Source organism: Colletotrichum siamense, assembly GCF_013390195.1.
Source record: "Colletotrichum siamense strain Cg363 chromosome Unknown KSG_Cg363_contig06, whole genome shotgun sequence".
NCBI classification, from domain to species: Eukaryota; Fungi; Ascomycota; class Sordariomycetes; order Glomerellales; family Glomerellaceae; genus Colletotrichum; species Colletotrichum siamense.
In genome coordinates, this window is record NW_023501019.1 from 29,679 (window position 1) to 42,067 (window position 12,389).

The 12,389-nt window shown below is 39.3% G+C and overlaps 2 protein-coding genes across 2 annotated transcripts; one reads left to right on the forward strand and one right to left on the reverse strand.

The window, feature by feature from the left end:
* Positions 1-5,145: 5,145 nt before the first annotated feature.
* On the forward strand, positions 5,146-5,616 carry CGCS363_v009029 (uncharacterized protein; the record flags this gene model as incomplete). The annotated part of the gene is made up of 2 exons (XM_036640878.1): positions 5,146-5,177; positions 5,262-5,616. The coding sequence occupies 2 exons, from the start codon at positions 5,146-5,148 to the stop codon at positions 5,614-5,616; spliced, it is 387 nt and encodes a 128-aa protein (XP_036493535.1).
* A 1,499-nt stretch (positions 5,617-7,115) lies between these two features.
* On the reverse strand, positions 7,116-8,977 carry PTR2-1 (Peptide transporter PTR2; the record flags this gene model as incomplete). Its single annotated transcript, XM_036640879.1, has 3 exons — positions 7,116-8,491; positions 8,552-8,886; positions 8,946-8,977. 3 exons carry the CDS (start codon positions 8,975-8,977, stop codon positions 7,116-7,118), a joined length of 1,743 nt encoding a protein of 580 aa, XP_036492936.1.
* Between the last annotated feature and the right edge of the window lie 3,412 nt (positions 8,978-12,389).

The window sequence follows — 12,389 nt, forward strand, 5'->3', positions numbered from 1 at the left end:
AAGTTAAAGATATTATATATATTACCTCTAAATTATATACTATTATTATATAACTTTATAAGATCTATAAGTTAATAAGGGGATAGCTAATTAAGTATAGTAAAGTTAAGTGTATTACCTTTATTAAAGTTAATATTAAGGCTTCTTAGATAGGTAAAAGTAGTTAACTAGTAGGTTTTAATAAAGCTTAATCTATATTAAATTAGTCTAAAAGATAGAGCTATATATAAAGAGGTATAACTAAAAAATACTAGTAGCTTTAGTTTAATACTCTTAATATTATTAAAGAAGTTAGTATTCTTAATAGCTTTCTTAAGAGAGGGAAACTTAGCTATCTTATTATTAATATCCTTATTAGACTAATAGTAAAAATCTTAATAAAGGGTAGTATAGACGTTAAAAGTAATAGATTTACTATCTTATATAATATAGACCTTATTAGTAATAAGGAAGTCCCTAAATTCCTTTATAGTAGCCTTATTATAGTAGTTAAAAGTAGATTCTAATATATCTTTAAAATTAGTAAAAGCTTAACCTTAAAGAGCAAAATTAGTAAGGTTATTAAGTTAGTAATACTCTATATTAAATAAGAAGTATAAAGCTACTTAACCTTAAGTAGTAATATTTAATTTTATATTAATATCGCTAAGCTTACTCTAAATACTATAGTTAATTATACTATAAACTCTAATAAGGATAGAGATAAAGTAGTTATTAGCTAGAAGTACTAGAGGGGCTAGGGGAGCTAGAGGGTTACTTAGAAAGTTTCCTAGAGGAGCTATAGTAGATAATTTAGATATAATTAAAGAGACTTAATAATAGTTATTTAAGAAGTTATATAGGTTATTAAAAGTATAAAGAGGTAGGTATTAATATTCCTAATAGAGCAAAGTACTAAGTTAAATTATAAGTAAGGATTACTATACTATAATTATAAAGAGCTTACTAGGTATTATAGTAGCTAAGGCTTATTTATTTAGTAGATAATTTACTACTTTATTACTCTTACTTAACTTAATATAGCTTAATAGTAGTTAAAAATAGAGGTATAAAAGTTAAGAAGGATCTCTATAATAGACTAAAAGTTAGTTAACTATATAGAAAAGAGTACTAAGGATAAGTATTAATAAGAGGGTAGGTAGGTTTAATAAGTAATATTATTAATAAAGTAGTAGAGTTCTAAAGATAAAGAGATAATATAGTAGTATTATAGAAGAAGTAAAAAAGCTATATAATAGTATTATAGAAGGAGCGTAGGTTATTAAGGGTAAAAGATAGTAAAAAATTCTCTTATAGCTAATAGTTAGTAGTTAGCATTTAGTAGTTAAATAATAGGAAAATCTTATAGTAGGATATACTATACGCTATATATATAAGTAGTTATTATTAAATAAGCTTAAAGTAGCTATTTACTATTAATATTAACTTAGTGAAGAAGAAGGTAGTTAAAAGCTATTAAAAGCAGGGTAATCTCTTATTTACTTATTTAGCGTGAAAACTCTGCTTATAAGGGGTAGGAGGCTGAGTAAAGTAGTTAAGAGTAAGTTAATAGGTTAATATTAACGTTAAGGGTTAGGCGTATAGTAGACGCTTTTTAAGTAGGAAGTAGGAGTAGTTACTAAGAGCATTCTAAGTGAAACAGACTATCTCTTAAGTTATATTATAACTACTTCTATTAAGTATAAGATTAGAGGCTATAAGGGTTATTATTACGATCCTACTATTATTAATACTATAAGGAGATATTACTTAATCTTATTAGCGCTAGTAACGTTAATATTAATATACTCTTCTTAGAGATTAGAGGAGGGTAAGTTTAAAGTAGCTTAAGCGAAATAGGCTATCTTTTCGAAGTTATAACTACTTTAGTAGTATAAGTTAATTAATTAAGCGTTTCTAAGCAGAATAGATCTAAATAAATATTAATAAGACTACCTCTTCTAAAGCCTTATTAATCTATAGTTAATTAATATATTATATAGTAGTAACTATAAAGTTAACTACTAATTAGTATTAGTCTTATAGGACTAGCTAGCTAGTAGGGCATTATAGGTAGTAAATATTATATTATATTAACTATATTAGTAGTAGTGTGTATGAGGTTAACTGCGTTAGAGGTAGTAGCTGCAATTATAGTGTTAATTATAGAGGCTAGTGCCTTATATAATTACTGATTACGTAAGGTGCGCCTAGCTTAATTAACGCTGTGATAGGCTAGCGTTACTAATAGTAATAATAAAAAGAGGGTTTTATTTATAAAAAGTAGTAAATCGCTTAAGTTTACTATTTAGTATTTATATTTAAGCTAGAAAGCTTAGTTTTAAAGCTAAAAAGATAGGGATATAAGTTAGAATAGCTTTATAATCTACCCTAAAGTGAAAAATAAAATTTATTTTTATTAAGGTAAGTAAAATATTAGATTAAGATAGATCTATAGTATAGCTAGTATTATATATTAATACTCTAAGCTTATTTAGAAGGGAAAAACTATTCTAATTTACTTAAGTTTTAATTTTTAAGCTATTATTAATAATTCTCATACTAAAAGCTTAAGAGAGGTCTATAGTATTCTAATTACTACTAATAAAGAAGTAAGAAGGGATAGAGTACTAAAAAATATAAATAATAATATTATTATTTACTATATTAAGCTTATATATATTTAGAATAGTTATACTTTAAATTTATACTTAAATAAAGTTATAAGTTTTATAAAGCTAAGTCTAAATAGCTTTTAAGTTTTTCCTAATATATATAATTACTTAAGAAATAGTATTTAAGTTATAATATTCTTAAGTATTAATAAAGTAGAATATTTTATAGAAAAGGTAGTTTATAAAGAATAGTTTTCCTTTTTTTTTATTAGTATAAAGTTCTTATATTAAGACTATATTAATATGCTTCTTAGTATAGCTTTATAGTAATATATAATTTATAGAGTTTTTATACTTAATATTATACTATATAATATATAAACCTCTAGCGTAGTATCTTTAAGTTTACTTAAAGTGAGATATTATCCTTAAAGGGGGGGATTTACTATATATTATTATAATAACCTAATTCCTTAGAGTATAAAGTAGTACTATAAATAGAGCTATAAAGAGGGTAAGAAGTAGAAGCTTATAAAGTTATAAGTTTTTAAGGTTTAAAGAGGTTAAGCTATAATAAGCTACTATTTTTTAGGCTTTCTTTAAAAGCTTCTTATTTTATATCCTTCTAATAAATTATAGTATAAGTAATACTACTAAACTTAATAATATAAGCTTATTTCTAATAAGATTAAGAGGTAAGAGGTATATTTAGTATTTTAGTTTTAGTATCTTTAAGCTTAAAATTTTCTAAAAATAAGTTTAAAATAAAGAAGTTATCCTCTATAATAATTTAAGTAGTATTAGCTATTTTATAGTTAGATAGTATTATATTATTAGTAATAATTATTAATTAAGCTATTTTAAGCTAAGCTAGGGAAGTAGGAATACTTAAAAGTAGGTTATAAAAAGAATTATTAAGCTTAAGTATAAATAATATACTATAAGTAGCTTATTAAACTTTTTATAATTAGCACTTTAAAGGTATAACTTAAATACTATCTTTTAGAATAAAGTAAATAATATAGTTACTATAGTTTATAGAGAAAGCGTTATAATAATTTAAGTATTTAGGGTTATTTAGGTAGGTTAAAGCTATATTAATACTAATATAATTAGTTTAACTATACTAGCTATAATAGTAAGATCTAATATAGAAATAACTAATATAATACTTTTAGTACTTATTAAAATAAAATATAAGTACCTATTTCTTCTCTAATAAGAAGTAAATATAAGTAGATTTATAGAAAAAGCGCTATTTAGTGCTTTTATAAGGTTAAAATAGTATAATAATCTAAGATTAAGTTTAAGTAATAAGGTTTATACTTTTTTATATTAAGTAGGTTTATACTAAGTATAGCTCTATATATTTATAAATATTAATTTTAACTATTTTTTTAGTAACTATAATAGTAAAGTTATTTAAATACTTAGAGATTTCTATAAGTATATAGTTAATAAAGTATTTATACTATTTCTAAGAGAGATTAAAAAATTAAGTACTTATAGTTTTATAAATCTCTTTTACTTATTTAAGAAAAGCTTTCTTTATAGAAGTAAAATATAAAATAATAATATAGCTTAAGATAGTATATAAAATATAAATAATATCTACTAATAAGATATTTAAAGCTTTAGTAATTCTATTTTAGAAAGTATATAATAAAGCTTTATAAGTTTATACTGAGATTTTAAAAGCTTATAAAAGTAGATAGTAGTTTATAATAAGTTTTAGTAAGGTATAAAGCTTCTAAATACTATATAATTAAACTAAGCTAGTTACTATATTTTATTTAATAAAGAGTATTTTAGAAGGAGATATAATATTATTTTAGCTTTAAAGAGAAGTTTTTATAGCTATATTACTTTAAGAGAGCTTAAAAATAACTATTTACTAAATATAAGTAATAAATTTCTATATAATACTACTAAATACTTTCTATAGTTATCCCCTATAGGTTTTTATTAACTAGTTTAAATATACTATAATTATTTAATAAGTTTATTAATAAGTATTAAATAGATAGAATAACTTTTATACTTTAGTAGTAATTATTATATGTTCTATTTTTTTAAAGCTATTAAGAGGTAATAATTCTACTATAGTAGGTGCTTAGGAGTATAGATATAATAGCTTAGTAGAGGTAAGAGGAGGGGAAAGGTTCTAAACTAATAATTTAAGCCTAAGTTAGGCACTTATAGTACTTACACGTAGCTATAAAGCTATTATAATAAGTGATTAAGGGTGTTAATAGTATGTTTTATGTGCGTTAAGGTTCTAGTGTAGTGCGCTGTAGCCTGCTAATAGCAGGTCGCAGTAAAAAGTGTGGAGGAGGGAAGTTGACTGGGTGTTCAACTGCATTACTAGTTGCATTGGGAAGTTGTTCTGAGGAGTAAATACCGTCCCATTTAGCGAAACTGACTTCATTGCCCACCTGCGGTAAGATTAAGTGAATCCTGGAGGGAAACATAAAGTTCTTTGTCTAACAACTTCCTACCCCACAGCGTGTTCCTCTGCAATATATCAGTCTTGAATAATCCCTTTCTATTCATGATCGACAAGAAGGCGCTCATCACTCGCGAGTTCGTCCGCGGACGCCTCTAAGGTGTGGGCCCAGGAAGCCAGACAGAACCCGACGATACCACCGACTTCCTCCGCCGTCTCAGGAACCTCTGCGAATCTCACGGCGCCGGGCCAAACAGGTGGAACGACCACCAGCTCCTCCTAATCTCCGGTCTAGGCCCCAATCTCACCGCCGCCGTGACCTGGATGCTCAATCACCTCCTCGAGGGCGACGGCCATCTCGCCACCTCCATCCACATGGAGGCCGAGAGCTTCGTGGAGAAAAGCGACGAGGAGATCGACCTCTGCCGCGTTTTCGATGAGTCCCGCTTCTGCAGGCCACGTGGTACGAGGTTCTCCGCTTCTACGTCACTTTCACTCTGGGCCGGCACGTTCACGACGAGGGCGACGCAGTCATCCCGAGCGGGTACACTCTGGAGCGTGGCGCATTCGTTCTGACGCCGCTGCGACTGCATCACTTCTATCGGGTCGTCTGGGGCGAGGACTCGGAGGGATTCGACCCGAAATTCAAATTCCACAGGGCATCGCTTACGGACTGTTCGATACCATTTGTCGTGGAACCGGACTCCAGGGTAGCTACTGTCACATGTTGCCTGATGACTATGGCCATCCCATCAACAGAATTACCACCTATCCTGCTCTCTTCTGGCTGCATGGGGGAATGAGAAGGGCGAGCGAAGGATTCGGAGCTGCATGGTTGTACAAGGAGGCCATGAGAGCCGGCCGCATGACACAAAATATTTTGATCATGCCTCAGGCTCTTCCAGTGGGCTGGTAAATCAACTCTCTGGACCGAAAATACCCCATAGAGGATGTCTTGATGAACGATTTGCTCCCGCATGTTGGTGCTACATTTCACACAAACGACAAAAGGGGGGTTTAAGGCTTCTCCATGGGAGGATATGGTGCTCTGCATCTAGCATTCAAGTTCCCCGAGCAGTTTAGAGGCGTGCCTGCAATTGGTCCTGCCGTTTTGAGGTCTCTTGCCGAGGAGCCAAGGGAGCGTGTGTGGGACACTTTACAAGGTGATCAGAAGTACTACAACCTGAGTCCCCCAATTCACCTGCTGAAAGAAAAGTCTCAAGCTATTCAATCTGCACCATTACATATCCGCTTGCTTGTAGGCTCTGATGACACAAGACTTGTCGAAGCTGTCAAGTCCCTAGCTGATTCCCTGCAAAGGTGTGGCATCCTATAGAGCAACATTTGCGTAAATCACATTGGCCACGACTATGTCGCTGTTAGGGAGGTTGTGCAACCTGAGACGTACACTTTCTGGGATGAGTGCTTAAGGCCTTACACAGCTAAGGAAGCAGTGGTATCAGTTTAAGCGTGACGTCACATCGGAATAGATGAAGAAATTTTACATGCATGATTTTGATAGATTTATTCAGACTCGCTGCGGAACATATCTGCTTGCATCATCGATGGTCAATATACCGTCATGGAGGGCCAGATCCTCTTGGCAACGGAAGAATGAGACTGCGCGAATTCTGTCAGAGAAAAGGGTCGGTCTACTAAAGAATCAAATTAACATATCGGACCAGACGAAGTCAGACTTGAGCAGTTTGCATAATCATATTCAAAGTCCATCAAGATGACCTCGGCCTTGAATAAGTCTGCTTGGCATGCATGTACCGCTAGGCGTGATTTTGCTAGTGGTAGTGAATATGGATGGGAGCGAGAAGCTGAGAATACCACTCATGTCAGTCATGACAGGCGTGGCCGTGGATTTTCCAGTTCAGAAACGAAAAAAGCTTTCGAAGCTGCCCTCTACGAAAGCTGCGTTTCACTGATTAAGGGGGTATTCTATTTATGTAGCCTTCTCAAGGGCGTCGTAACTATCATACATCTGAACTATGTCGTGATCAACATCATATACAACCTGAACCCACAAGTATCCTTGAAAACTCATATGAAGCCGATGCCCGCGTCATCTACTCGTCTGTCTCGGTCTGCTTGACACCGTCGTGTGTCAGAATTGGCTGATCGCGGTCCAGATCATACATTTTGTCCTCCTCGGCGTCGTAGTGGCGGAAAGTGAAGTAGAATACAAATCCAATAACGAAAGAGAAGCAAGCAACTCCCGTGTACATCCACAAAAACTTGGGGTCAACCGCGACGGACACCAGGGCCTCGGAGATGGCGGAGCCGAAAGCATTGGTGAACAGATAGATGCTCTGAACGAAAGATTTCATGTTGGGCGGCGCTTTGGTGTAGGCATACTCGAGACCGGTAACCGAAATGAAGATTTCAGACAACCCAATGAACACATACGCCGGGGTCTGGACGGCGATATGAACATGGTTAGGCAGAGAAGCGCCATTGCTCAATCCTTCGGGACAGGCACCCGGAGCTTCGTAGCACGGGCCGGCCTTGTAAATAAGATGTTGGACAATGGCTGCATATGCGAGGCAGAGAGCACCGAGCCAAAAGCCAATCGTGATACGCATAATGGGCTTCAGCTCAATGCCAGCCTTGCGCAGGAGCGGATAGACGACTTTGTCGAGAATTGGGGTGAAGACCAAAATGGAGATGGGGTCGAAGTTTTGCATGAAGTCGTTCGGCATCCCATGGCCCTCCATCTGCCCGGCTTGAGTGACGAAGTTGGTCGAGAACTGGCCGTAGCAGACCCAGAAGATGGGGTAGAAGACAAAGACCTTGCAAGCTCTGAGTGCTCTCTTGAGCTCGTCGACAAAATGATCATTCCATGGGACGGGCTTGTCCTTGCCATTAGCTGCACGCCATGATGGTTTCGCGGCATCCATGTTGCGCGAGGCAATCATCAAGCCGAGAGCCTTGAAGGCATCAGTGATGACAGATCCTTGAGGCGGGCGGTTGACGTAAGTCTTGCGACGCAGCACCAGAGTAGCGATGCCGACGTTGAAGACACAAAAGCACATCAGGTATGCTGTCCAAAATCCCTTGTATTTCTCCATGAAGGGCGTTGCCATCAAAGAAAGCGATCCGAGGTTGATACACCAGTAGAAGATCATGTAAATGCGCTGGTACGTGACGGCTGGATCGATAATGACTCGCTCGCCGGTCTTCTCCGTCTTGACAGCCATGACACGACGTTGGTACTGATCGGCAATCAAGGGCGCGATGTTCGACTTGATACCGCCGGTGCCCAGACCGATGACAATAATTGCAACGATGTAACCGGGTTTGCCAGCGCCATTAGCCATGGCGACTGGGAGCGATGTCGTCCAGAGAATGACAAGACCAACCCAGTAAAAGGCGCAAAAGACCAGAATGGTCTTGTACTTACCCAAGTACTGGTCAGCAATGATGGCTCCGAGAATAGGAGTGACTAGACGTCTTTGTTAATACTTCTTCTTTGCTCATGAATTCGTATGAGTATTCCACATACCGTAGCAAAACCACTGGAAGAACAGGTTCAGTCCTGTCGCAGCCTGGTGACCCATTCCGAGACCCTTCGGGCCATCGACTCCATTGGCGTCATTGCTGATGTAGTTCTGGAAAAGACCCTGCGCACCATAGTAGGTGAAGCGCTCCGTGAGCTCAACAACGGCGATCAGGAATGCGGAGGCGGGGAGGCTTTCTCCAACACGGCGCAAAGTGCCCCTCTCGTACTCGTTGGGCTCGGCTCCGTCAGGAGTTGGGCCAGACTCGGCATCCTTCTCAGACACGGGCTCCTTCTTCTCGATATCGTGCGCCACACGCTCGCCGAACGTCTCGTGGAGCCTGCACAGAAACAGTCAGTACTGCGTCAGAGAGCCGACGATATGCGCAATGTTACGTACTCGGCCACGGTATCCTCGTGGTTCTGGGCCATTTTTACGCAATTCGAAAGGTTAGACCCGAAGCATGAGGTGAACCAGAGGTGACTCGGTGTGAGGAAGAAGACAAGAAGAAAATTTCCAGAAGAGATCCAAGAGCAGCTTTTGGCCAGTGGGGAGGATGGAGACTCATTAGTATCTACACTAATCACTAATAATGCCCTTACCCTCGGGCGACTCCGACGTCTTCGAGGCGATATCTTGTTCCGCCTGCGAAAAGTTTTGCCCGACTTGGATGCTCGCCCCAGGAACTTTTGCGAAGACGCGCCACAAACCGAACACCGACACAGGTGCCGGACTCCACTCGGCCGAGTGAGCCGATCCTTTTGTGTGGTAATAACGGACACATCGGGTGGTTTACGAGGAATTTAGTGGACTGCTTGGCAAAAGGGCCGAAACGGGTGGCGCCAAGCGAGGTTAAGGGGAATAAGGCGGCCTTGGATTGCACTCTCTGATTGGACTACGCGCATTTTCCAACATTAGTCAATGCATCTGGTGCCGAGGTCGAAAGGGCGAAGATACTGAATCCGGGGTTTGGGGGACTTTTCACCACGTTACTCCGCAAACGCCACGAGATGCAGACCAACGGGCGGCGGTAGGTTTGGTGCAGGAGCGGTTGAGGCTGTCCAATTACTACGTAGCAGTCGCACCCGAGATTATGTATCGTCAATTCCAAGGGCTGCGACCTTCCCGTCTTGGCGAAGATTGGCAATGCTTGAAAGTCCATCGCCAAGCTACGGGTGGTAAGCCGCATGCTTAGCATCTTCGTTATCCGAATTGTCGAGGACATGATTCGAGGACACGACGTCATGGACTGTCAAAGGAACATTGTCGGGCGCTGTAGCATGCCGCACAGGTCATTAAAATGCTACCTTCGGCGTCGCCTAGTCTCTGTCTGCGAGTCTGCTGAGTGAGACTGGGAGAATCGTATGCTCTCTCTCGCCCGGTGTGGTTCATCAGTCCACTGCCACAGCAATCGAGGACGAGCTCTACTATGGGCCTCGTCAAAAGTTCTTGCATGCACTTGTGGGCCAGCGAGCAGCAGAGGGTCCTTGCATGACAGTCGGAAATTCGGCTGTGGGTGGTGTGGTGGGCCTCGCGCGCGAACGCCCAACTAACCGCGTCTGGCTCGCGGGAACGTATCTTCCATAACACCGAAGACTCAAGCTTCTAGAAGCTTTACCAGTCGATCATGTAACCGCGAACGTTGGTCGGATGCGCATAAGCACATAAGCTCGGTGGTCTTCCGGAGAAAGCCTTCCAGAACAGATCTGATCGGACTTTTCGAGCATGGGCATTCCCGAGCAATGGCATCGTCCCTTACTGCTGTGCTGAAAGACGCGATGTTTGCTACGCACACATGGAGCGGCTCGGCTTGGTGATATGTTGACTTGGGGAACTGGGCCGTAGCCCGCGCCCCGTCAACTTTGAGCGGCAAGATCGTAACACACAGACGGGGAAATTGAAAATAGAAATTGAGGAATCGATTTTCGACATCGCTGGATGAAAGGACATGGAGACTGTCATACGCCACGTGCTTTTAGTCTAAACTGTGGACGGGTCCGTTCATGCGAGCATCCAGACTGCAGGCGGGGCAAATGGATAAAGACGCATCGGCCACGTTGAAGACCCTTTATCGAGACGGACAATATCGGTTGGTCGGCAAACCGGCGCCGGAAAATCTGAGGCGGATCATCCTGTCTCCGTTCAGTTGATATTCTGGCAGGAATTTTGACAGAAGCTTAGTGAGAGGTATGATTTAACCGTGACCATTGGTGCGGCTGACGTAGCTCCCCTCCAGACTGTCCATTTCAGGGTATCAGCAAGTCTTTTGGTGTGTTGGGTGTGATCGACACAGCATTATCTGGTTACGATCTATTTTTCCAAACCAAGGGGGACGTATAAACACTTATTGCTTTCAGTCTTTTCGAACTATTTGTGACATCAACATGGAGCTACAGCAGCAGTAGTATTTATCGTGGGCTATAATAATTAAATGCGACGGAATATTCATATGTATGATCATAGGATAACGAAATCACGTCGAAGTATGCAAACCACTGCTGAAGCAGGACTAGCCACTAGCATTGACATTCCCACCCCTCTACGCATACTTTCATGTCTACGGCCAAATGCAAGTTAGGCTGTCAATCTTCCCGTGGGTTTGTACTTCTCATTATAGGTAAGACACAAGAACTAGACTGGAAGACCCAAGGTGCGCATGCTTACTACTGTGTGCACACCTGGAATCTTCATATATCCCCGTCAGAGTCACACAGCATTCAAAAAGGAGCATTTCCAGGCGGCAAACTGCGAAAGAAAACTAAGAAGAGAAGAAAGAGTCTACAAAGAAGACTATCCTTTTCTTGCCATCACGCAAATACTTTTGCAAAAATAGTTTCCATATACATAGTTGGAAATTTTAATCATCCTAACGTTTTATTATGTGTCGATATGGGCCTTGCTGTCGTTTGATAACACCATAGAATGTCAAAAGACAAGCCCTATACTAGACGTAAGAAGCTGAAAACACTTCAAGAGTACCACTTACTGAATATGTTATGCAGTCCAGTCCTGCCTCCTTCCATGCCAATAGAATGGTTTACACGTGCTAATTCCTCACTAAACTGGACCCTCAGCTCTCAGATTACCGGCTGGAAAGTGTCTTCTTAGAAAATATCTTCTGGTTGACGTGAACTACATAGGGAAGTTGCTGATGTTAGGTTTTGATCACGAAGAGGCGGACATGTAAATTGACGAAGCGGTCGTCGTTTGTAGGTGTAAAGTTGAACATGAAATATTTCACTGGGCTTAGGCATTTGAATTATCAGCACCTTAGTTGACGGCAAGCATTCACTTCTGTTCGAGTTATATTATAATAAGATTTTGTCCTTCCAGTACTGCTGAGCGCAGGTGCAAAGTGCGACTTATCTGCTGCTTAACCTTTTTTTTCAAGTGATACATCCGTTCAATTACGTCGGGATGTGCTTTTGATGTTAGAGGCTTCCACAAGTGCTCTTGGAATTCAAGTTTCCGTTCTGTTCTTACGTGTAGCGGGAGTGGTAAAAGCGTTAAGACTGGGAAAGGCGTTTTTACACCCTGCAACGAAGATATTTAGGCCACAAAGCTATGGACACTGGCGAAGGGCAACATCATCCATAGCCACTAGGCAGGGCATCAATTCGTTTCATGCAATTGGATGCTAACTCGTGAATAGCATGGCAAGGGATTTAATCATAGGAGTCTTTCCCATTCACGGAGCCCAATCTACGGCGTAGCATTGCTGCCCTAGCTATTGTATCAAGCTTTCATTCCTCGGGAGGCCAGTTGCGAGGTGTCCCACAGCCGACGACATGGCTAAGATCAGGTGATCTCAAGGCTGCACAGACGTTACTGGGGAGCTGGAGC